General features: G+C 32.5%; 1 protein-coding gene across 2 annotated transcripts; it reads right to left on the bottom strand.

Moving 5' to 3' along the window:
* Window positions 1-430: 430 nt before the first annotated feature.
* On the bottom strand, window positions 431-27,018 carry LOC127725455 (uncharacterized). 2 transcript variants are annotated; one of them, XM_052232418.1, is made up of 2 exons: window positions 26,763-27,018; window positions 431-2,976 (listed from the first exon to the last, which is right to left on the bottom strand). In XM_052232418.1, the coding sequence occupies exon 2, from the start codon at window positions 2,646-2,648 to the stop codon at window positions 483-485; it is 2,166 nt and encodes a 721-aa protein (XP_052088378.1). In that variant the 5' UTR covers window positions 2,649-2,976; window positions 26,763-27,018; the 3' UTR covers window positions 431-482. The 2 variants fall into 2 exon arrangements, with proteins under 2 accessions (XP_052088378.1, XP_052088379.1); XM_052232419.1 differs by lacking the exon at window positions 26,763-27,018 and adding an exon at window positions 10,231-10,922.

The following is a 27,018-nucleotide window of genomic DNA, read 5'->3' as shown; positions in this document are numbered from 1 at the left end:
TTTATAGTCCCAAAGATGACCCTTATATAAAAGAAGATCAAAATGATATTTTTAGTCTAAAAAATGACCCGGTTATGATAGATCTAAATGACATTTATAGTTAAAATGAAGTCATTGTTTTGTAGATTTTAACGATATTTTAAGTCTCAAAGATGTCCCTGGTATCATAGATCTAAACGAGTTCATTATTATTCCGATGTAACAGCACGAATATACCAACTCAACATTGTACATCCCTGAGATGTACCTGGTCCATGTACGATAAATCATAAGTGATATAGTCCATAAATTCTACCTGGGTTATGTAGGATAGACCGCAAGTGATATAGTCCCTTAACTGTACCTATTTATATTTGTAATTCCCAACCCTACTGTATGGTACGTAGGACCTGCATGCCATTACATTTTTTTCAGTACTAAATAATTTAGATTTATGCCAGGAATTTCAATTTAATAAATATATAAAAATACTACTTTACAAATTAGTTTCTAGAAAGAGCACCAATGGACCTAGATGTCATATGAGACTCAGGTGACAGTCTTGTTCCATCACATATCCCACAATCCTCGGATTTTCTACTTTGCATAGATACCGTTGAAATACGGAAGACATTTCTGTCATAAAAAGAGTCACTAGATGGAGACACTGTATGCCCGTTAGTATTTTTATACATGACTTCTGATTGGTCAGTTGTTCTACTAGAGGCCATATCATGCATATAACTACGCTGGGCCGTTAGATCTTTTTCCTGTCGCAATGATAATTTGACCTCCTTTGTTTCCTCTTCCTCTTTTGGAATACTTACATGAATACTGTGTTTAGCCTTAGAAATAAATCCTTTCCTATGAGAAGGTGATAACATCGGAATACTATACACAGAGCTTCTTGAAGAATCCAAACTAATACGCGAAATATTTGTCTCTCGCTTTTGATCTGAGTCAACGTCACTAGCTTGCGTCGGACTTCTCCTATCAATGTCTGACTTTGATGAGTCATGAATTGTTGTTGTCTCTTCGTCTTCCTCCTCTACAAAATCATGTACGCTTGGAAGACGTATCATACTAGAATTTGTCTGAGACATACGACCGTCGTCAGATTCTGAGACAGACGTGTCATCTCGCGGATTAACCTTTTGAAAACGAATCGTTCTCTGATGCATTATGGTAGTGGATTTTCCTATATTATATTTGTCTTTATCTGCTGTAGTTTTATTTTGCGGAAGTTCGACATCGGTTTTATCAGTTTGATGAAAGTTAATATTTGTATTTTCCTTGTTCAACGCTCTATAGTGAGAGGCTGTAGGCCTTTCGGAGGAAACTCGTCTAATGCATGTTCTTTCCTCAGATTTGGAATGAGTTTTTTTAGCACCTTCGGATTTCAATCCTTCTCTCATTGCTGTCCAATTATTAGTCCTTACATGAGGTATGTTAGAAATAATCAGGGGGTTAGTTTTCTGTCCTTCTCCATTCGGTGCTAAAGCGAGAAATCTATGTAATTTAAACTCTTTTTCACGTTTTTTCGAGTGTTTATTTCGATCGTGTTCCCTGCCGTCATGAGACGACCGATGTTTTATATCTGCATTTCCCTCTGACTTCCGGTGCCTATCCCGTTTGTCCGTAGAACAATTTTCTATATAACTATGGTCATGTTTATGTGAATAATGGTATCGACTATTATGCCTTGGACTTGGAGAAGTCTTCGACGGCAACTCTGAATCACGACTTAATAATTTACTCCGACTTGCTATGCTTATTTCACTCGATCGTGATGATCTCATAGAGTCACTCGTTTTTAAATCAGATCTGATTTTATCACCAACGGTAAAATTAGCTGGAGCTGTCTTTAGTGGACTATCAGCTGACCGTCGCTCGGGTGATTTTACGTTATATGTGTCAGGTCGTGGGGATCCAGATGGTTTTTGTTTTTGTAAAAACCTTATTACTTGTTTCATGTTAAGTTTATCAGGGTCATGATCAGTGATAGGCGTATTACTACGCGGTAGTTGATTTACATTCAACTTGTACTTTTTCCGTTTCTGAGCCTGTTCCTTTGCATACAGTTCTCTCTGTTTCTGTAACTCTATTTCTCCAGGAGTATACGGCAGTGTTTTTTTAAATCCATTCTGTTTGTACAAGTATTTTTTATCAGACAGTGTTGGCTTTGGAAGCCCATTCGATACGGAACTCGAGGCTGAGACGGTTGACATGGACACTCCGGTATCAATACTTGATATACTATTTCTTCGTGGCGTTACAGCACCACATTGTTCATTCAAATCTTGAACTGCATATTTAACCATCATGTCGCTGCGATTTTCCCTCATCGATGAATGTCTAGCAATTTTTCGGAACTTTTTATCTTTTCTGACGCACGTTGTGGGTAAACGTCCTGAATAAGACACAGCGTCCGAAACCTCTGACTGAAAATCACTAAAATCAAGTGAGGAATACGTATCTACAGTATTCAGTGATATTCCAGATTTACTCCTTGTTACTGCTAATACTGGAAAGCACCTGCTGGTGTTATCTGTCCCCGATGAACCTGATTGTTTATATTTAGCACAATTTTGAATGTTTTGGTCAGCAAACGGGACAATTTGTACAATGGAAGGTTTCCAAGCATCACCCACTAACACCACAGCACTCATTATTATTGAAATAGAAAAATTCTACGACTAACACATCTACCTTCACGAACAAAACTAGATTACTTAAACTATACATTGAGATAGGGTTTTAGGAGGTCAGGGAACAAAAATAAATCGTTTTAGTATTAACACACATCGTAAAGTACGTAATCCTTGGTTTAATAATCTTTATAATCATTATATCTAATCCATTAAATTTCTATTTCAGCTGATCCATTTATGAACTCGATCATAAGTATATCTTATTTGAATAAATACATAAATCCATTGTATATAGACTTGATCGTTGCTTCAACTAATAGCGATTACTCCGAGGTTGTAATTAAATCTGAAATGTAAATTAAAAATAAATGAATTCATAATGTAATAAATAATGTATTATTTAGATGTGAAATTTCACAAGAAATCCATTGTTGAATCCGTATTTTTATGCTCCACCTAGGGGCATTATGTTTTTCGGTCTGTGCGTCCGTTCGTCCGTCTGTTCGTTCGTTCGTCCGTCCGTCCCGCTTCAGGTTAAAGTTTTTGGTCAAGGTAGTTTTTGATGAAGTTGAAGTCCAATCAACTTGAAACTTAATACACATGTTCCCTATGATATGATCTTTCTAGTTTTATGCCAAATTAGAGTTTTGACCACAATTTCACGGTCCACTGAACATAGAAAATGATAGTGCGAGTGGGGCATCCGTGTACTATGGACACATTCTTGTTTTAAATTATATAGATACACATCAGCACATGTACTGTATATGATATTTCTGTATGAATAAATTGTGTTATTAGATGCTTAACACGTGTCTTCTTTTTGTTTCCAACGAAGTCTATCAGTCTGCATAATACTTTGTTGTTATATATATTTTCCTATTGTACTCTTATGTTGACACACGAAGAATCAGGAAAGTATAGCTAATTGAGAATTCGAAGTTGCGAATTTGTAACATATATTTGTTTTACGAGACCAATTCTTGTAGTCAAGATGACAAATGCATCCAATCATCAATCATAAATTGGAAAATGGTAAGTAAAGAGTAAGACTAAAAACATGCAATGATGATGATGACGATGAATTTAACAAGTTTTATTAAGTATCTACACTGTTAGTTTGCAGTCTTTTTCTTTCCTTGGCCCATGAAATGTGTGTAAAAAAAATGCTTTGAAATTGGAGGAGATGGTCATTTTGGTTTTATTTTGAAAATTGAAAGGAAATTGAAATGTTGTTAAACGTTCTCCTTTGTGTACAAGTCAGGAATATGACAGTTGTTTTCCATTCGTTTGATGTGTTTGAGCTTTTGATTTTGCCATTTGATAAGGAACTTTCCGATTTGAATTTTCCTTGGAGTTTGGTATTTTTGTTATTTTACTTTTTACTTACCTTTCTACTTGTGCTTTGTATACTAAACAAAGCGGTTCAATATAACAATATAACAGATAAGCTATAGAATGTCGCAGGGTAGATAATTTGCCTATAATGAAGATGTTTTGAATTTGTTATTGTTACCAGAATCAAACAGAATACATCTGCCTTAACCACGGACTGTTTATCTGATTTGGACACAAGTTACGAGGCTGTTGTAACTGCATGTTTTTAACTCTTTTCTTTTCTGTATAGTGTTTGTTGGACTATTATTTGTTCTCTTTTTTATTTTTGTAATGGAGTTATATTTCTTTCTTCGACTGATGTTGTAGACATGTCAAATACATCTGACAAACACATTTACAAATTTTGTTATATCTTTTAAATTTTGCCAAATTGTTAACATTCATTTTTCCTATTCATTATAACCATCCTTATGCCGGCAATTTTTAATTTTTTTTCAAACGAATAAAGATAATTAAATAAGTCTAGTATCTATATTTTCCAATATTTCTAATGTATCATAATACATTCGATACTTAAAACAGCACTCACCAAAATGTTATTTCTTAGAAGTTCAACAGAGAACACCCAGAACTTATTCTTTTCCGATTTACATGCATAGAAAATGTCCGATTGATCTTATTTGAGTAAGCATTATTTCCCTTTGTTACCATGTTGGAGGTCAACATGCACAAATTAATTTATAAATCAACCAAATTCAACCTGTTGTGCTGACCGCTTGACTAAGGAAAAAGTTGTTTTCGGACAATTCTACTTCGCCTTGTAAAGTTTATCACCACGATCTTCTAAGTGTCAATTTGGTTAATGTTAGAGTGTAAGTAAATGAAGAAGTTTTCCCTCCAACATTGCGGCCAAGGGAAACAACTCCAAAATAAATTATGTCAATTGAAAATATCTGTTGAAGCAAGTTACAAATACGGCAATCTTTAACACATTTTTGCCATTTTTTATTTAGTTTTACCAGATATGTAAACTTTATAATTATCTTTAAAAATTCCAAGGATAGTATTTTGTAAAATTATATAAAAAATATATTCGAGGCAGATGTGACATTTACAACTGGCACTAAAAAAATTATAATAAATAAGTCCTTATTTTGAATGATTGATTATTGGTTGATTAACGTCCAGTGGCAAATATCTCATGCATGTTCATGAGAAAAAATTAACAAAAAGTACAATGGGTAGGTCCTGTAATGGGGGGCCGTCCATGATGAAGATCGGGGAAATGTGGACTGCCACTGGTAAATGAGGGTATATTGGATAGAAACAGAACTTCAGCCTTGCAACAGGCCATGTACAGATCCCTGAAAGAGTTGTTGCAATGGTTCTTAACGTGCAGAGAGCATGGCATTCTTTTTACACGAGGTATCGGATTTAACGTCCCCATTCTGACCGGACGACGTGGCTGTATATTTGTAAATCCCTCACAGCCAAACGGAAGCCCCACTGTGGCAAGGGTTTTACTGCCGGTCATAAGAAGACCAAAGTAACCATATTTCTATTTCCCAGTCACCATTGGAGCATCCTGGTTTTGAATCCGTTCTGTCTTACAAATGTACCTCATTACACAAATGTATTTATTACGCTTGAATTGAGCGTATATGAATGAAATGAATAAGGCATCAACTCTTAGATTTTTTGAGGGCACAAGAGTTTTTGTTTGAACTTCAACTCAATAAGGCCAAGGTTTGCCACGGTCTAAATTGAGTATTAGGAAATACTTCCTCTGATACCCCGGTCCGATTGTTGACAGACTAAGCATACTCATAAATAAAGGAGGTCCAAAAAGAATGTTTTGGTAAATATTCATGGTCATGTTTACGGGCCAATGTTGTTAAAAGCATCCATATTCTCTTGTATGAGGTTTTCGGAATTCATTACTTTTAGAATCTGCATAATAACGGCCATATAATCATATCAACTTAGTCATTGTTTTAGTGTTTACAAAGAACAAATAAAGGTCTGAAGTATACGTATCAACAACATATACTTATAGGTCATTGAGAATATACATAAGGGTATTTAATCTTTGTGTTATTAAGTAATTTATACTTCTTAATCTATTGATACTTTAAATTATACAAAGAGAGGTAATTTATTTTGATTTGTTTAACACTAAGTGATATAATGATATTTACATCGATCTGATTGCGAATGAGAGATAATGTTATTACAATCAATAAAGGGCAAGGTGTACCATGATCTTTGTTTAACATTTTAAGAGAGATATCAGACCACACGAAGTCCGACATCGTTCAAGTCACAATGTGTACAACAAGGTGTTCTTTTGGTTTAAGTCACTGGATACAGATCTACGCAAACATCCTGCTGATTCACCAGGAAGTAAGACCAGGAAAGGTCATTCGGTAAACAAACGTCATACCAGATATCGATAGATATCACATGGAATATTCCGATTAAAAAACATCTTGAAAAAGTCACTTAACATGCGTAGACTAACATGAAAACTACAACCAGACGTAGTTTTGAATATTGCGTATTGTCTACACATAAATGTGCTTTATGACCCAAGTTATCTTCAGGAATAATGGGCCCATTTATGTTCATTCATTGTAAATAGAATGTTTGGGATACATTACATGTACGAGTTTAAACATCAAACTTTTCCCACTTAGAAAATTAAGTTACATGACATAATATTTCTAAAGACACTCAACCAAATTCAGCAAATATCGCAAATCTGTATAAACAAATCTACCACAGGATATCAAGCCCTTTTTCTATAAAAAATATATCTATATGCCTTTACTTAACACACATAAAATAATATATATGTATTTGTTAAACAGAAACAAATCCTCAGAACACGAAATCAAGTTTTTAAATGACCACTATAAAATAAAAAAGAATATAACTGTTGATGAATATAAGGAGATGTTTGATATCCATTAATCAGACATCAGACAGCTACCCTACAACACACATGACCAAAGATGTCATAGGAAGTATATGAAACAACCAAACATCACGTAATTTAACGAAATACCATAAGAATCTTAATCGTTTTTAACCCTTATCCTTTTCTGCCTTTCTATTTGTTTTTCTATTATGCACTGAAGGTATAGGGAAAACGGTACTATTACATTTTCCCAGCATTAGGTTGGTCTTTTGTGTACCCAAGGCAGGTGAAGGAAGTCAACTTAGGAGCGCTGTGATTGGATGTTAGGGTACAATATATTTTTTTATTTATCTATGAATAACTGCAGTGTGTATATTTACAATATAAATTTTGAAACCTATTGAAATATTTTCTAGAGAATTATTCGAAAAGACTTCAAAAATTTCATAAATTTGGTGTAAAATGACGGTGGGCATGGATAACATTAACAAGCTCCATTGGAAGTTGGTCATGATACTATTTGGCTTCAATTTTCAAAACAGAATAATAAAGTACTAACACCACACATAACTGTTTTATCGGGGTTTTTATTATAAAAAGTGGTAAATTTAGAAAATGTTCGTATTGTCGCCTATGGCAGAATAAATAGTACCGTTTTCCCTATACTGAAGATAGCAAGGGAAATCAAAATCAATCAGACTTCAGTTAAAGTAAACTATTTTGAAGCTTTTGGTTAGTACATTTGATTTTTATCACAAAGAATAGAATTTTTTCACTGAGAACAATACTGTGTTGAGAGAAGTGCTGAGTCATCATAATAAGTCAAATTGATGGGTACTGATATAAAACTTTATTCTAGGATTTCAATATTAACTATATTGTATAAAATGCACCAAACTATAGTTCTTTTGTATTTGTTTTCACCTTTCGCAATGATTAATTCAATTGGAAACACCAGAATTCAAGTCGCGACAAATATTTTTAACTGAAATATTTGCCTTTTTTGCTGTGTAATTCCCTAAATGTATCACTTGGGTATTTCTGTAGACATAATCTATTCAAATGGGAAATTGTCTGGTTAAGTTTGTACTGTTTATGGAGTAAGGCAACATTTGGTCATACTAGAAGCATTTTCAGTGTTAAAATTGTCCATTTAAGGAAAAAAGAGGCCCACTTGAGGCTAAATTTAGATAGAATTTATACTCTCCTGTGTAAAGAATTGGTCATATTCTTGGCAATTCATGCAGCAAATATTTCAATAGTGCTTCATTTTGTAGTTTCTATCTTTTATTATATCAGGCATATATAATTTTTCATTTTCTACTGTTTGAAAGGACTTTTGTTGGAAATTAATACTCCAAAGGGACATAATTCAGCTTTTTCATAGATTAATACAGGCAACAAAGGCAACTTTACAGCTGAGTATTTTGCATATTTAATGTTGAAAGTGTCTAATATCTTTGTTCTCATCATCTCAAGACAGAATAATGGATTTTATAACAAGCTCTGAAATTTTGAACCACAGTATGGCATATACTAAAGCATGGAATGGAGATTAGTATGAAAAATCTTGAGTTTGTGCTTATGTTGTAAATTTTAGATGAAATGAATACAAATTGAATGGAACTGTTATTTTTATCTGTTTAAATGGAACTGTTTATTATTCTTTTTAAATAAGATAAGATATGATTGGATACAGGTTGTTTATTAAGCCTTATCTGAAAGAAGTAGAGAAAGAGGTAAACCAGCATGTAGGGGTGGGGACATTAAATGATCCATGTTTCTTTAAGTAATGGGAACATACAAGTATTTATTATAGCCAAGGTTTTCACAATAACCCAGTATTGCATTAATGGTGTCAAAAGAATTCTTTATATCTTTATGTCACAGTATAGGGAAAACGGTACTATTACATTTTCCCAGCATTAGGTTGGTCTTTTGTGTACCCAAGGCAGGTGAAGGAAGTCAACTTAGGAGCGCTGTGATTGGATGTTAGGGTACAATATATTTTTTTATTTATCTATGAATAACTGCAGTGTGTATATTTACAATATAAATTTTGAAACCTATTGAAATATTTTCTAGAGAATTATTCGAAAAGACTTCAAAAATTTCATAAATTTGGTGTAAAATGACGGTGGGCATGGATAACATTAACAAGCTCCATTGGAAGTTGGTCATGATACTATTTGGCTTCAATTTTCAAAACAGAATAATAAAGTACTAACACCACACATAACTGTTTTATCGGGGTTTTTATTATAAAAAGTGGTAAATTTAGAAAATGTTAGTATTTTCGCCTATGGCAGAATAAATAGTACCGTTTTCCCTATACTGTACAAGGGAGTTAATCACTCAATGGAAGATTTTCAAATTACCGCAATTCATTGATATACATGCCGAGATCCAAAATAAGTTTACTTAAATGAGCCATTTGATACATTGTAATACAAATTAATACATCATTTACTGAAGAATAGAGATGCAGGTGTGGAACCATGATTTTTAAAAAGGGGGCCAAAACTTGGAGTGTTACTTGTAAAAAGTCTATGCATTTATCATATATGAAGCTCCATTTATCTTTTATGAACCGCCCAAATCTGCCTCCGAGATGTTCTTGTTTTTGCGATACAAGTATCTTTTTATATGAAATAAATAAATGATTAACTGTATATTTTTTTCATTTAAATATGTTTGACTTCAAATGTATTTGAAATGTAATTTAAAAAATGTATGAGAAATGTAAGGGCTGCTGAGCAAATATTTGTAACGCATAGTCAATTAAAAGCAATAAAGGTTACAAGTATCAAGGTTAAAAGTTTAAAACGTGAGAAGCGATCGGATCATGCTTTTACACGAGTATTTGTTTAGATTTGTGCATATTGAAATAACTTAGAGCAGCATGTAATAAAACAAACAATTATAACTTTTTATTGTTACTTATATGCATTAGTATTATCTAGACCAAATAATTATATAGACATCAAAAAGTAGTATTGGCAGTAAATTACATGTTTCATTAAATCTAATAGCAATATCATTTCGTTGTGTCGTTTAAAAAAAATCAAATTATACATCCGTTTCAGAAAATTTAATGTTATTCAAACTTCCTTCGTTATATAAGCATTATATAACCGCTATAGTTATATTTGCTTTACATTATCGTCAATCCATTTACATTATATAATACATGATATATATATTCAGACTGTCACAAATGACTCAATTGTTTTAATTCTTTTTCTTCAAAAAAGTTATAACTACCTGTACATGATTTCACTAAAATGCTGAATAATAACATGTATATATTATGAGATATTAAACTACTTCGTATGATCTTACCTACATGGTACACAGTTTGTGAAATATTGATATATAGGCTAATTATCCCTATATCTAGCATTGTACGAATATTAATATTCAACAGCTACACTGTTCTTGTTGACAAGGACCAATGTATGATTTCCCAAAGTAATTGAATATTCCTCAATGTCAACATGGTAATGGTCACAATTTTAATGTTTATTTTGTTATTTCGTTGATATCAAAATTGAGGGTCCATATGATATATCACTATATATTAGTACAGTACAAGTTGATCGTTTCAAATATATGGTGTGTTTATCCTCATTCACACTGTATAAATCCTTAGATGACGTTTCATTTAATGGACGAGTTCTTCTCTGATTCTTTGTGTGCTTTAAATTGCAAATAAACTGCAAAGGCAACGACTTTTCGTAAAAAAAATAATATAATTGTAAATTAAGCTTGGCACTATTTAAAAGATTAATCCTTTTTTACCTTCGTTTGCACTATCATAAAGATATTTTACAACTCGGCAAGATTCTATTAAGTATTTAACGCGATGTATAGAAGGTCCATTATCTTATAAATGTATTTAACGGCACTATGAGGCGTCTCTAGTACAGACGTATATAAATCTGTATAGAAATTACCATTATAATAAAATAAAGGTATACCAATCTGTTTACATTTATCACAGTAAAAGTGTTTTATCGAACTAAAATAGCCCTGAAGAAGGCAAAATCTTATATAAATTAAATCTTTTCAAATCTCAAGTGTGGTTTTTTGTTAAATGTCAAACATTAATTATTTTTGAAATGCCATTAGTAAAGAGTAGTTATTCCTTTTATACGGAATCTTTTCGAACTTCATAGTTTTCTCTAGATCTTGACATGATAATTTTAAATGTATATAAATAGTATACAAGTACAATTTTTTTAGTGCTTTTTATTTGTAGTAATAAAAAATCACGAAACACCATCGATAGTGTTTTTATTTATTTTGTCAAACTTGTTGATGTTGTATGGCCAAATTGTTAGCACAAATATAAAATTAACATTAAAATTAACATATTTTCTAAGAATGAAAAATAAAGTGTGTCCAAATGTAAAACTGGAGCATACATTGTACTTACACCAGCGCAATTATTTTGATATTTTGGGCATAATCTGATGAAACAATAGTTTAGATTTAAGGTGGTACATGTAAATCTAGGGTAAGAGCCACAACTCTTAAGGGTCACTGGTACGTTTGTTTAAAACATTTTCACTAAAGTGTTTGAAGCTTCTAAGTAAGACTGATTATTTTACTTCTTTTTCATATGAGCGCTTCAACGTATTACTGATGTAAAGAGTTATCTCCCTGAACCTGGTCAACACCTTTAATGACCTTTTTACTAACAATTTAATTTAGGAAATTTATTTGATGTAAAAAAATAACACACGAGTGTCTTCTTTCCTTACAAATGTATCTATAGTTTAATTCGAGGACTGTTGTCTCATTTTCAATACATCTAAATTGAAGCTGAAAAAAGTTGTCTTACTGATACATATCTTTTTTTATCAGTACCATAGGTATGGCTTAAAATGTAGATACACATTAGGTAAACTTTATGTTGATGTCTACCATTGTGAATATTTTCTTATAATAATTATCATATTTATCTATACAGAATGGTTACTTTAAGGTGGTCATATTGCAATAGTGTTTCATCAAAATCCAATAGTGTTAAAGCCCATTTCTCCAGTAATTATGTCACTCACATGGTCAAAATCAAAAGGTAATCGAATCATACTGGAAATAAAATAGTAAAGAAATATATCGTATGCAAAAGTTCCAAATACTTGCATTGAATCAAATATGCTATTCAGCACATTTTGTTCTTGAAGGCATTTTGATTGCAAATTTTACATGTTTTTGTTAAATGTGTTTGCACCGACGGAAGTCTCTATTACACCGACATGAATTCACTGTAATTCTGAAGACAGTGCGCCATAGCTTTAAATTAAAATTTTAGTTTTGTTAACGATGTCTTTACATATTTTTGGGATAAGGTCTCAAAATTTGCCCCAAAAAATCTGCCAAAATTGGTGTATTTGGCTATGTTCTGGTGTTTATAATTTCTTGATTTGTAGAAATGAGTCATACTAATTAAGTAAACAACATGAAAGAACACACGTTGGGCTGTGATACTGGGAATTTAAGTTAAGATTAAAAGACTTTTTGAAAATGGCCTTTGTGTGAAACAAATTCAGAAAAAATTTACTCAACTCCTTTAAAAACAGTACTGATTTTTATGATTTTGCAGAGACATACGAAAAAATAAATAAATCTCCAAGTGTACCGTGCCCATTGATCCAAACAGTCTATTTGGACTCTTCACTTGTATTCTATAAACGACTTGAACCCTTGTCACAAAGAAGTAGCTTCGTTCGATTTTGGTATGAACGCTAAATGTCAGAGAATAGAAAGTTCTCGAATCTACTGACAAGAGTTTAAAGATCGCTTAACATATTCCACGAATAATTATATCAGAAACTCGCATTCTTGTGCATAATATTGTTTCAAAACAAATATTATCATTTGAGTATTAATGACCTTTTTAGCTTAATTTACCTTTTAATAAAAGTATGTAAAAATAAATTGCGTCTTAAAAAAATAAGAATAAAAATAGGACAGTGCGAAATATGTTTTCAAACGTTGAAACTCAAAACGCGCTAGGTCAATAGGTTGTAATGAAATCATTCAGTATTGATAACAGGATTAACAAAGTACATGTTATGAGCTTAATACTTGAATATTTTACACTAAATAAATAAATCCCGCCTAAGAAACAGAACGTAATGCAAACAAATCTTATTATTCTGTAACAGAAACTCCAAATATGCGTGTGCCCAGAGAAGATCAAACCCTTGTCAATTACAAGACATATATTTACTTGACTTTAGAAAAAATAAACATTTAAACAGTATGCAATTAAAGATAAAAAGGGCTTTTAATGTGGTTCAAAGCTTGCATGGGTAAAAATCTGACTTGAAGTAGATAGTAAATATACATGTCAGAATCGAAGGAACCTTGAAACTCTCCAATAAAGATACACGACACTCGTGTGACGCCAATCATCAATTTGTATGTGTATTTATCCTAAAAGATTTAATGAATTATTATATCTTATTACTTGCGTCCTGCAGCAGACTTTCTGTAAGTCGACACAAGCTAGATATTGTTAGTTTCCGAAAACTGCTGAGAATTAAATTGTTTTCTAACAGTATACATTCAAAATTTTATGAAAATTAAGATGTGGTATGATTAACATCTTTTTCGGTGATCAATATTGCTAAGATTATAGATAGACAAGCTTATTATAATTTATATACAATTTGTTAAAAACAGTACCAGTTATGTTCACAAGTAGTACCAGTAATGTTCACAAGCAGTACCAGTAATGTTCACAAGCAGTACCAGTAATGTTCACAAGCAGTACCAGTAATGTTCACAAGCTGTACCAGTAATTGTTCACAAGCAATACCAGTAGTATGCGGAATAGTTAATAAATCAGCTGTTAACTCGAGGTACTGGTATAAACTATAACAAATATAAAATTGATAAATGTTACATTTGATACCGTTGTTATTTATATTGACTGATTGATTGATTGTTGGTTGCTTAACGCCCAGTGGCAAATATTTCATGCATGTTCAGGACGAGAACAAGTGAACAATTAATACAATAGGTAAGGCCTGTAATAGATGCCGTCTGATATCAAGGTCGGGGAAATGAGGTTATATTCGATATGAAGACATTTGCCGTGCAATAGGCCACTAATGAATACCTCAAAAAGTTGTTGAAAGGGTTCTCTGCGAGCAGAGAGCATGGCATCGGATTTAACGTCCCCATTCTGACCGGAAGTGGCTGCGCACTTACACATCCCGTACAGCCAAACGGACGTCCCACTTTGGTAAGGGTTGTACTGCCTATCGGAAGAACACCAAATTGACCAAATTTTATTCTTCAGTCACCTATTTATATTTGCAGTCCAAGAAATTCCGGTACTCAACATACGTTACTTAAAGAATTAACAAATTTAAAGAAGATAAAATGATTTATTCAATTTTTTTTACAAAAAATAGTTACAATACGGTTCACTATCTTGAAACCTAATCTACTGCTGCAGTGTTTCCCGAATATATTTTCTACAACATGTAAACCCAGCAGTTTTATTTGCTATATTATGTAGACAATCTCAAACCACCCAAGATTACATTTGTTATACCTGCAGAGATAAGGAAAACATTATTTGTTCACAGCAAATACAACCCTATGGTTGATATGTACCTGTGTATTGTCTGCTAATCAGACTATTGACGGATCAATCAATCAAATCAAATATTATTGAACCATATCAAAGGTGTTGATTCAATACTAACAACGGTATTGACACGTGTGATATGTATAAAAGTTTTATTTCTCTTTTGTAAATTAAATTGCATGTTAAATTTCCGTACAGATGATACTATAGTTTGAAAACATGTCGAAAGGTATAAGACAGACTAAATTGCATTGACCCCTGACTATCTTATAGTGTAAACGATAAGTTTCAAAAAGCAGAAGTCTACCACATACAATATTGAAAGTAAAAGGTAATTTATGGATTCCTTTGGCATTTTGGTAGGATTATATGTTGCACATACATATATGGATGTTGTATTACACATGTCACTGTAATAAAAAAATACTATAGTAACTTGCAACAGTTAAACTCAAGCACATCAAATCCCAAGAAACCCCAAGACTTGCAAGGTTATAATTAAATCAAACGAAGACCACAGATGTTTTAACCTAAATTTCATTTCACATAAACCATGGACTAGATTCCTGATGATAAACCATGGACACGATTCCCGATAATAAATCCACATTGAAGTGCGTTTTTTATCTCAAATTTTGAGGAAAAACAGATTTTTTAAAAAGATTATGGACTTGCGAAACCAACAATCTTTTGCTGTTAAATGTCTATTTCTTTGTTCAAATGTTCAGGGAAAAAATACAATTTAACCTTATAGCTTGTTAGTAATACAGTTGCTAACCGAGTTTCTGGTTGCATGCTTGGTAATAATATTAGGTTTTTATTGAACTATGGGGCAGCCAGTTTCTGGGTGGTTATGATATAATTTTTTTGGTAAAACTATGACTTAGTTATTGAACACAATAGTAAAATGAATGTGTCATCTGTTACTTATTTCTGTTTGAATATGTTGGGTTGTCTAGAAAATGAATGCTTCAATTTCATTGATTCCATTTTTATGACCCCTTATTTGGGATGATTCGGTAATCTTAAAGTTTGTTAACATGTAATCCCACAAGATTATGAAAAAACTTCAAAGATACTAACTAATCTTATAAGAAAAATACGAAATATACCAAAGGGACATACGTAGTAAGACGAGAGTTCTTTTACACCAGCAACATTAGTGGCGCTCAAATCGAAACAGGTTAAAAGGTCAAATGATTATTTGCCCGTCCCTAGTTATGACCATCTCCGTTGGTTGTTAACTTGTAATTTGTCTCGTTGTCCTTACTGATTTCGTTCACGACCCATGAAATATCACGCGTACGGTAATTAGAACTACATGTAGCTATCCAGTTAATATCACGGTAATTAGAACTACGTATAGCTATCTTGTTTTGACAGTTTTTTCTGACTACAATAAGAACTCTATATTGTATAATATAATGGTTCTCAACAAGTTAAAAAAAAACATTCTTTTCATTGAATGTGCAGTGTTATTCAGTGCAGGACGGTATTTGGTGTAGTTTTGAGGATTATCAGAAAGGTCCTATTTAAGTGCTTGTAGACTTCGTACTTAAAATTCTGAAAGCTTTTATACAACTAAGCCTTGCGTAAAGAAACAGACGTAATAAATAAAAGTTTTTCATTTTGAAATTGGTATATTAAATACGTTTATTTGCACAAGGGTTTGTTTCGACTTAATGGTTGACTTTTAAAAGTACAACGTCATTTAAACAATTGAACAGATTCGTAAAAGTGTTTTATAATATATTCTGATCGATTTTGAAATTAAATTCCAATAGTTTTTTTTTCCTTTAAAAGATTTGGAGTTTTGCATTAAAACCATCAAAACTGCTATCAAATCACACTGAATCTTAAAAAAACTATCATGAAATTCAATACACAATTACTCTTCAGAAATAAATGTCATCAAATCACACCGAATCTTCAGAAAAACTATAAGAAATAACCAATCAATGTGCAGAAAAAAACTGTTACAGTAATCAGTTTAAAATGAATCTTCAGAAAAACTTTTATCAATACATACTGAATCTTAAGAAAAACTGTTGTTAATACACACACTGAATTTTCAGAAAAAAAAAAACTGCCATCAGTAAACATAAAGAACTTTCAGAAAAACTGTCATCAATACACACACTGAATCTTTAAAAAAACTGCCATTAGTTCACACTGAAATCTTCAGAGAAACTATCATCAGTTCACACTGAATCTTCAGAGAAACTGTCATCAATTCACACTGAATCTTCAGAGAAACTCATCAGTTCATACTGAATCTTTAGAGAATCTGTTATTAGTTCACACTGAATCTTTAGAAAATTTGTCATCAGTTCACACTGAATCTTTAGAGAATCTGTTATCAGTTCACACTTAATCTTTAGAAAATTTGTCATCAGTTCACACTGAATCTTTAGAGAATTTGTCATCAGTTCACACTGAATCTTTAGAGAATCTGTTATCAGTTCACACTGAACCTTTAGAGAATTTGTCATCAGTTCACATTGAATCTTCAGAGAAACAGTTTTTAGTACACACTGAATCTTCAGTAAAACTGTCATCAATACAGTGAATTGTTTCACATTCTGTAATGCAAGGGCCTTTAATAGTGGACTGACTACACAGTATTGGTTTTGCTTGTCGTTAAAGACTGCAGTATATGTGACCTATAATTGCTTAAATCTATGTTATTTGGACTGTGTAGGATAGTTGGCTCATTGGCAATCAGACCACAGATCCGTACATGTATTTTATACACTAAAACTTCAGAAACTGTCATTAATTCACACTGAATCTTCAAGGAAACTGTCACCAGTACACACCGAATCTTTAGAAAAACTGTTTTCAATACACACATTGTATGATCTTAAGAAATAAAACAGAACTGATCTGATGTAAAGACAAATCGAGCAATGAATACATTGACAATTTCTGTAAATGTCAACCAGGCAACTCCAAATGTGATTTTAGGGTAAATTATGACAATTTTTTGTTATTTTTATTTGCATAAACGTTAATATTATCCAGTATCTGTGTGTCTCAGTGTACAGATATCGGGTAATCGAAATCTGCTAAAACCGGAACTAGAGACTGTCTTGAACTTGTAATGAGGTTTAGAACTATTGTTCGTGTTGAAGACCTCGCTGCAGTTTTTGAACAGGAATAGCAACTTTGCTTCAAGTTAATTCAAGTGTTTGTATGGACTTTGTACGATGAATTAATACACGATATTCCTTCTTTTCTATTCAAACATTTAAAACTGCATACAATGATTAAATCATTTTTAAAATGTAATCTTGTCATAATATATTTTAGTTGCAATAATCTCTGAATATTATTAATAATTTAGTATTTAAATTCTTTTATTAGCATGGTTACTGCAATTGTGTTTGCAAACTCGTGTCACAATCATGACAGAATATCAATTAAATGATCGTGTAGCACCTTCATAAGAAGCGTCAAAATGAAACGTAACTTTATACTTGTTACGGGACAAAGTTTATTTCAGAAAACCCACATATAGCACACATTTTTTACAAAACGACATACTGAAGATGAAGGGCAAAGCAAAATATAATTTATCTGTTTTATGTGCAATACCGCAGTCAGTTACTATAGTCAGTATATTTTTCACAAATGTGATTGTACTTTATTTTTATAGTATTGTGAGTTGTAATTTATTTACATGAATAGTTCAAGTCCAGTAAATTGGAGACAGAAGATACCAAGGGCACAATGAAAAATCATAAGCCGAGGAGAAACAGAAAACCCAATGGCAATTAAAGAAACGACGTAAAGACAAACAACATTCTATGAAACACTACACAGGAAACTAAAGACTAATCAACACGAAACCCAACAAAAACCGGAGTGATATAAAGTGGTCCGGGAGGGTAAACAAATTCAGATCCATTATTGACACCCATCGTATTACTCATGTTGAGTGAAAAGTCGCATTCAATGCTATTATAATTTGGGGGAAAGAAGTCTGGATTGTGGCTACGACAATTGCAACATGATATCAATGGTAATCTGTGACACAGATGTTCCAAATCGGTCATCTAAATCATGATGGCTTCAATGTAATCAGCAACTTTTTATCAAAGAAATCATGATAGGAAACGCAAGCTCTGGATTATCGTATCAACTGGGTGATATATACTCCATATCCAGGCGCTGCTGTAATATTGCTACTAAGAAATGGAAAATTCTAATCCAGATATGCAGCAGACGTTACTATATCTGTGGTATCCTTTATTTCAAGTACGATCGATGAATGCTGTCAACATAGTCACCAAAGTTTGAATTATCTAGTGATAGGACATATCATGTAACTTTATATGATTTTATATGCTGAAACAAATACGCACAATACATGTTTTAGTAAAAATCTTAATCAGATACGTGCAGTCGATATAAATCAACAGTTAGAGAACAACGTGGATCAAATGTTTGTAAATCAAAACCAGAAGGCCTAAACAGAACAGCCTAATTATTCCTCAGTCAACACAACCCACACTGCAATGTAAATATGAATGCATTTTTGTTTGCTTAAAGTTCAGTTGAAATATGTGATGCATGTTCAAAACAAGAATAGCACATTAACAATAATCTTATTGATATGCTCTGCAAAGTAGGTCCAGATTTGGGCTTCTACAGAAAAATTTAGAGGATGATAGACACCACAAATGTTTTGCCTTATGGTTTCTAGATACAGATCACGACAAAATATGTTGCTTGGATTCTTTAACGCACAGAGAGCGTGACAATCTCCTTACACGAAGAGTCAGTTTTAATGTCATAATTCTAATCGAACGCGTATTTATACATCCTTCACAGCCAAACGGACCAACCTTGCAAGGGAGTCATTCCGCTTAGACGGAAGAACTTTGAACAATTTCTACACCACTGGATACCCTGGAGAAGAATAATAATACAAATTATATCATTTTCTTAATTGATACATGCCCCCTCCTTAAATCATCTAACGGTTTTTTATTGGCCCCGGCCACGTATTCCGCTTAAACTATTGACATGATGAACAACAACTTTTTCAGTAGGACAAAAAAAAAAGGCAGTTGCAACCCCTAACACGTTTCGGTTCAGACAAATGTTTCTGTTCAATTTCGATTCCGAAAGCTAGCAAAGTTTGTCTTAATTTCAACATTAACTATTTTGTAACATTTTGATCAGTTTAAAGCTAACAATGAAAGTATAACTGGTAAAGTCTACAATCTGGCAACTAATATACTCTCTAACTAGAACGATCTGACTGACAGTCTAACAATGAAAGAAGTCTAATTAAATTCCTAATCGAAATAATTACCAATAAACAATACTATTGTAATGTAATATAACAATAGAAATTTATATGTTGAGTCAGTTATAATCATAGCAATTAACTCTAAGTGCAGACTTTTAGCAAGGGAAAATGTCACTCAAAAGATAAAAATCAACATACGTGTGACAACTCGTAGTTGTACTTTTCCCTTTCACTGAATGCAATGCAAGAAGATATTGTACTTTCCAAACATGTACTTGATTTGCTTGTTTACGTTTAAACGTTTTTTTAAAAGATTTAAAACAATTTAGCTATAGTAAATATAATTACACAGTATTACTATTTTTGTTTTGGTCAATTTAGCAGATGATACTTACAGAATTGCAATTGACTTTTTAACAAAAATAACCTCAGTGAATTATCTTCTAACATTAATGCAGTAAAGCATCAATTATAAACAAACTTAGAGAGAGGGTTGGGCGCCCGCAAACATGTTTAACCCGCCAAATTATGTATGTGCATATCCCAAGTCTATAATTAAGTGGTTGCCGTTTGCTGCAGAAAATCATATTTGTTTTTTCGTTTGTTGTTTTGTACATAAATCAGGCCGCAAGGCTTTACATTTGTCATTTCGGGGCTTTTTATGGCTTGCTATTTGCTATTTGTTTTGCTCATTGTTGAAGGCCGTAAGTTGTTAACTTCTACGTCACTTTGGTCTCTGGTGGAGAGTTGTCTCATTGGCAATCATAAGACATTGTTATGTTATCAAACAAATTGTCGTCCGCCAGAAATGGATCACTTATACAACCCACATTTTAACAATAAAGAAACGTTCGAAAACACAACGTGATGATAGCTATCATGTAATCTAGATATGCGCCTCCTCCTTTCTTAAAATCAAATGACTAATATTTTTGTTTTTCAAATGATAAATGTGATTGTTACAAGGAAAACATCAAATGCATTGAATGTTAGAAATATATCTTTTGTTAGAACCATGAAATCATAAATTATCAAATAATCTTTCAACCACAAAAACGGTTTGCAGCTGAAAGTATCTTCATAACAAAGTTTGCAGCTACCTTGTGTATGCGAATGAATTGATATTTTTGAATTATACCATGTACGTGAACATGTATTATCAAATACTGATTCGTCGTTATGGAGGCCTGGAGATCATGTAACTTATATAAATGTGAACTGTAGTGTACAAATCATTTGCTGAAGGATACCGCAAAAAATGAGTTTGATCCCCCCCCCCCCAAAACAAAATAGGTGCACAAAAAACTCTTATTTTCTAATGCAAATGACACTAGTTGAAACCTCGTTTACATTTTTTACATTTGATTAACGGTTACCGTTTATGGGTTTTTCTATGATACATAGATACAAAATATGCATATACCTATTATAATAACCTTTTCATAACAATTGTGCACTAACAATTGCACATACGGAAGATAGCTTGTACGCGGGAATGTCTGGTTTTGTTAATCGCATGTATTACTTCAAGGACACTGTGTCCTTCACGTGCATCATACTGGAGGATTTGTTCTTTATATTTATTTTACTATACTTTTAAAAATTTAGGAGTTATGTGAATCTATCCCATATCTTTTCAATTTAATGTTTTAAATTAAACAAAATTGTAAATCATGAAAAAACTCAAGAACCTTTTCGCAAGCACATGTCGATCACAATATAGAAGTGCACCAATTCAATGACAATGTCATTTGCGCTGTAGTAGAATTAAACAATATAAAATACAGACTATTCAAATGTATTTATTTGAACTGAAGCATGATACTTCATAGCTACTTGTTTTGAAGTGTGTCTTGGTTGTGTACAAAACTTCATATTTATAATCCGTTGACATCTATAATTTACAAAAGTTTATGCAGTGTTTTATTTATTATCTGAATTGGCATTTTATTGCACAGCATAAATCGTGGTCGTAGTTTAGTATTTTAACGTTGTTCTATATATCTGAAATGTATGCCCTTAAATATAGTTTTTTAAATATTTTTTTAAACTGCTGAATTGAAAAGTATTTATTAAATTTCTCTCATAAAAGTTTCTCAGGGTTGGATTAAAGAATGTGTGAAAATGAAATCCACTTATTTATAATTCATATTTTTTATAACTTTTAGAATGAATTAAAAATTGTCCTTTGAAGAAAATATTAAATAAATACCAATAACATAAATGTTTTCAAATTAAGACAGAATGTTAAAAAAAACTATTATTGGGTAACCAAACGAGGCAATTCACGTTGCTTTTGAAATAGAAATTTCTAAATTTCTAGCTTTATATTTCATTTATTGGCATTCATTAGCGTATATGTAATTGTATACAACCATTTTAAAAAAATCAATTATTAAAATATGTCTTTAGAAATGACAATGCAAATAAATATATGATATAAAGACGCTAATGAAAATTTAAAACGAACAAGAATATATGTCCATAGAACACTATGCCCTGCTCCAACTATCACATTATAGAACACTATGCCCTGCTCCAACTATCACATTATAGAACACTATGCCCTGCTCTAACTATCACATTATAGAACACTATGCCCTGCTCTAACTATCACATTATAGAACACTATGGATGGTCCAACTATCACATTATAGAACACTATGCCCTGCTCCAACTATCACATTATAGAACACTATGCCCTGCTCCAACTATCACATTATAGAACAGTATGCCCTGTTCCAACGATCATATTATTGAACACTATGCCCTGCTCTAACTATCACATTATAGAACACTATGCCCTGCTCTAACTATCACATTATAGAACAATATGGATGGTCCAACTATCACATTATAGAACACTATGCCCTGCTCCAACTATCACATTATAGAACACTATGCCCTGCTCTAACTATCACATTATAGAACACTATGGCCTGCTCCAACTATCACATTATAGAAAACTATGCCCTGTTCCAACTATCACATTATAGAACACTATGCCCTGCTCCAAAGATCACATTACAGAACACTATGCCCTACTTTAACTATGACATTATAGAACACTATGACCTGCTACAACTATCACATCATAGAACACTATGCCCTGCTCCAACTATCACATTATAGAACACTATGCCCTGCTCCAACTATCACATTATAGAACACTATGCCCTGCTACAACTATCACATTATAGAACACTATAGCCTGCTCCAACTATCACATTATAGAACACTATGCCCTGTTTCAGCTATTACATTATAGAACACTATGCCCTGTTCCAGCTATCACATTATAGAACACTATGGCCTGCTCCAGCTATCACATTATAGAACACTATGGCCTGCCCCAACTGTCACATTATAGAACACTATGCCCTGCTCCAGCTACCACATTTCCCTGCATGTTCGTTAGCCTATAAATCTGTGTCAGAACCTTAAGCTCGGCATATATCTCAAAACATTCATATCATCACGTTTATGTGACTTTCACGTCACCGTGATGTTAAACTACCTTTAAACCAAAATATTATCCTGATATTAGAACGGATGGACGCACAGACCAACAAAAATAAGATAATGACCACTTAACTATGGTCGACTGGCAATGCTACTTTTCATTGAAACTTCAATGTTTTATGCATAAAAAAAACAATTAATATCTTTCAAAAGCAATATTTCACTTTTTTTGGCGCATAAATAATGTTGGTCAACGTAATATATTCTGTGTAATTTTACATGGAAAGGATAACCCATAGATTATAAACCCATGGATCACCCTCAGATGTATAAACCCATGGATCACCCATAGATGTACAATGTATAAACCCATGAATCACCCATAGATGTATAAACCCATGATAAACCCATGGATCACCCACAGATGTATAAACCCATAGATCACCCATAGATGTACAATGTATAAACCCATGGATCACCCACAGATGTATAAACCCATGGATTACCCATAGATCTATGAACCCATGGATCACCCATAGATGTATGAACCCATGGATCACCCATAGATGTATAAACCCATGGATCACCCACAGATGTATAAGCCCATGGCTCACCCAAAGATAGATAAACTCATGGATCACCCATAGATGTAAAAACCCATGGATCACCCATAGATTTATAATCCCATGGATCACCCATAGATATATAAACTCATGGATCACCCATAGATGTATGAACCCATGGATCACCAATAGATGTATGAACCCATGGATCACCCACAGATTTATAATCCCATTGATCACCCACAGATGTATAAACGCATGGATAACCCACAGATGTATAAACCCAAGTATCACCCACAGATGTACAATGTATAAACCCATGGATCACCCATAGATGTACAATGTATTAACCCATGGATCACCCACAGATGTATAAACCCATGGATCACCCATAGATGTATAAACCCATGGATCACCCATAGATGTATCAACCCATGGATCAACCATAGATGTATAAACCTATGGATCACCCATAGATGTGTAAACCCATGGATCACCCATAGATGTTTGAACCTATAGATCACCAAACTGCAACAAACTGTAAAACGACTTTATTCTGTGTAACCTTACATGGAAATGATCACTCATAGATGTATTAAACCATGGATCACCTAACTGCTGCCTCAACAAACTGTAAAAGACTATAAAGTGATGTCTTAGGAAGGTCAAACACATAAAAGAGTATTCAATCATATATACTTTATGTTAATTAGTTGTACAAACAGTGAAATATGACTTGATACCAACTGTTCAATTCATGTAAAATCGGATTTAAAAGCAAGCACACATATTAATGTATAGCATAATAAGTTGACAGATCTCTTCAGAGAGTTCAATTATTTTGTTTTAAATACTGTAAAATTATGTATCGTTGACTGAAAAGATTTTTGGAAATTTGTATTCAACTCATATTTCTAGTATTGGATCAGTTAAAAAGTCGAATGATCAATGGGATAGCGATAGTATTGATAGAAATTCACACAGTTCAAACTTCAATTCAAACCGTACAAAGATATTCATTATACACGTCTGATTGGAGATAAGTAAACCCCTAAAAGTAAAAAGAAATAAATGTAAGTTCTTTATCACTCAAGGGAAATTTATTGACGTTTCCAAAATAATTTGCCGATAAATGACAACTTTTTCAATGTAATATTGGTAGATAAATGCATGTAATAGTCCCAGGTTGGAATTAAGTCAAAACAGGAATGTAGTAATCTGGCAATGTTCAAACATGGTGTGCAATGTCTCTAACACGGAATTAATTACTTGGCCACTCCACCCATGTCTTTAAAATAAATTTTGATGATGAGACAAAACAAAGGTTGCAATCCAAGCTAGTGTACTCACATAGAAAGCAATGACCTTCAAGTTAGTAATGTTTTAAGTGAATTTCATCACTGTTCTATTTTTCTCTTTACGATTTCTGAAACTAAGGGGAATTTTTCGGCAAACCGCTTTCGAAATATGTGAATGTAAAACAAAATACGAAAGTCTTCCAAGCAAATGCTATACATGCCACATGCATACAGTAAATGATGTTTAGAGCTATGTTTTTATATTGTGTTCACTTACCAATTAGATAAGAGATTTTCGTAGCTTCAGTTTTTGTACTGAGAATATATATATTAAATTGAAAATGCGCTTGAAAAAATGTTCAGTTGACATAATATTTGTAGAATTTTAAGCTTTTGAAGTAGTTTACTTTCGGATTTAAAATACATGCATTTGTTCGAACAACATTCACAAGAAAAAAAAATTGAAAAGCGGTTACGGTTTTGTTATCTTACTATTTATATTTCTAACATTAAAGACAATGTTTGGAGATGATTTTATGTATAAATGCAATGCAACAAAAAGATTAAGTTGACTGCTCTTAACTTTGCTGATTATTTATACCGTCCAACAGAAATAAGGATATATATGGAGGTTACCATTTCTTATTAATCAATACTTTTTTGTCTCATAGGTGTGATAACGTTCACAATTTTTTTATGTTGTTAATGTGTTGAAATCTTGGAAAGAAGGTAAAACAGCTATACAAACTGTAAATTTGTTTTAAAAAAACTTCTTACAGAAATTCCTATACACTAACATTCTGTATAAAATATCTAACACAGTTATTAATGAAGATGTAAAATATAAGGCAATTTCAATGTATGAATAACCTCGAAATAAAACCTCTAGAACTTGTTTCAAAGTTTTATTCAGTGTCCTAAACACTGTTTGGTCTCGGTCGAATTTAACATTTACTAGTAAAGAAATATGGAGAGGGGTATTTATTGTGGTTTACAAAATCCAAAGGACGATAATGTAACTTGTTGCTTCACAATTTGAATAAAATGAGATGTAGAGTATACTTCAACGAGACAGCCACCCAAGGACACAAACAAAACAGACATCAAGACCTCAATGATAGATCGGTTCATTTACTGACTATAAGACTCTCTTCTTGTATATGAATAATAAAAGATAAAGAGTATACTTAAAAAAAAAGTAAAATCACAAAAATACTGAACTCCGAGGAAAATTCAATCGGAAAGTCCCTAATCACATGGCAAAATCAAATGACAAAACACATCAAACGAATGGACAACAACTGTCATATTCCTGACTTGGTAAATGAGACAGCCACCCGACAACACAAGTTTGTCAACACAGTGTGTATGTTTCCATTTACTATGTATAAACATTTAATTTTTTGTGACATCTTGAGTAAAATATATGTTTTCACAAATGGGAAAATATTTATTCCGTGATTAAGAGTTTAAAGACGATAATATTTGTCAACGCAATTGGGCAAATTAATGTTTTAACTTCCAGATATACCTAACAACATGCCGAACCACAAGTACTTACAAAGCCACGTGTTCTGGATATAAGATTTGTTCCAGCCTAGACTTAATCTTAGACTACATAATCAAATTATTCTTAAATGTACACATTTAAAAAAATACCATAACGTACATGTACATACCTCTCGATTGTAAAGTCTTAAACCGAACGTTTAATCCTGTAGCTGTAACTGTGAACTACTAAAATATTAACATCAGAAATAAATCGAACCTTAAATATATCCGATTTCACAATAGAAGTTGTTCTTGTCGTTTATATTATCGATTTGTAATGATTGATCAATGAGCGAGAAAAATCACTAATCAATCGTCCTAAAGTTTTGTAAACAAATGTGATTTAAAGTATTACTTTCTATCTGAACAAAAACTGACGGAAAG

This window comes from Mytilus californianus, unplaced genomic scaffold, assembly GCF_021869535.1.
Source record: "Mytilus californianus isolate M0D057914Y unplaced genomic scaffold, xbMytCali1.0.p SCAF_15, whole genome shotgun sequence".
Taxonomy (NCBI): domain Eukaryota; kingdom Metazoa; phylum Mollusca; class Bivalvia; order Mytilida; family Mytilidae; genus Mytilus; species Mytilus californianus.
This window is presented reverse-complemented; position numbering and strand designations above follow the sequence as displayed.

Coding starts and splice junctions, on each gene's coding strand:
- LOC127725455 (XM_052232418.1), bottom strand. CDS start 2,648: ATGAGTGCTGTGGTGTTAGTGGGTGATGCTTGGAAACCTTCCATTGTA.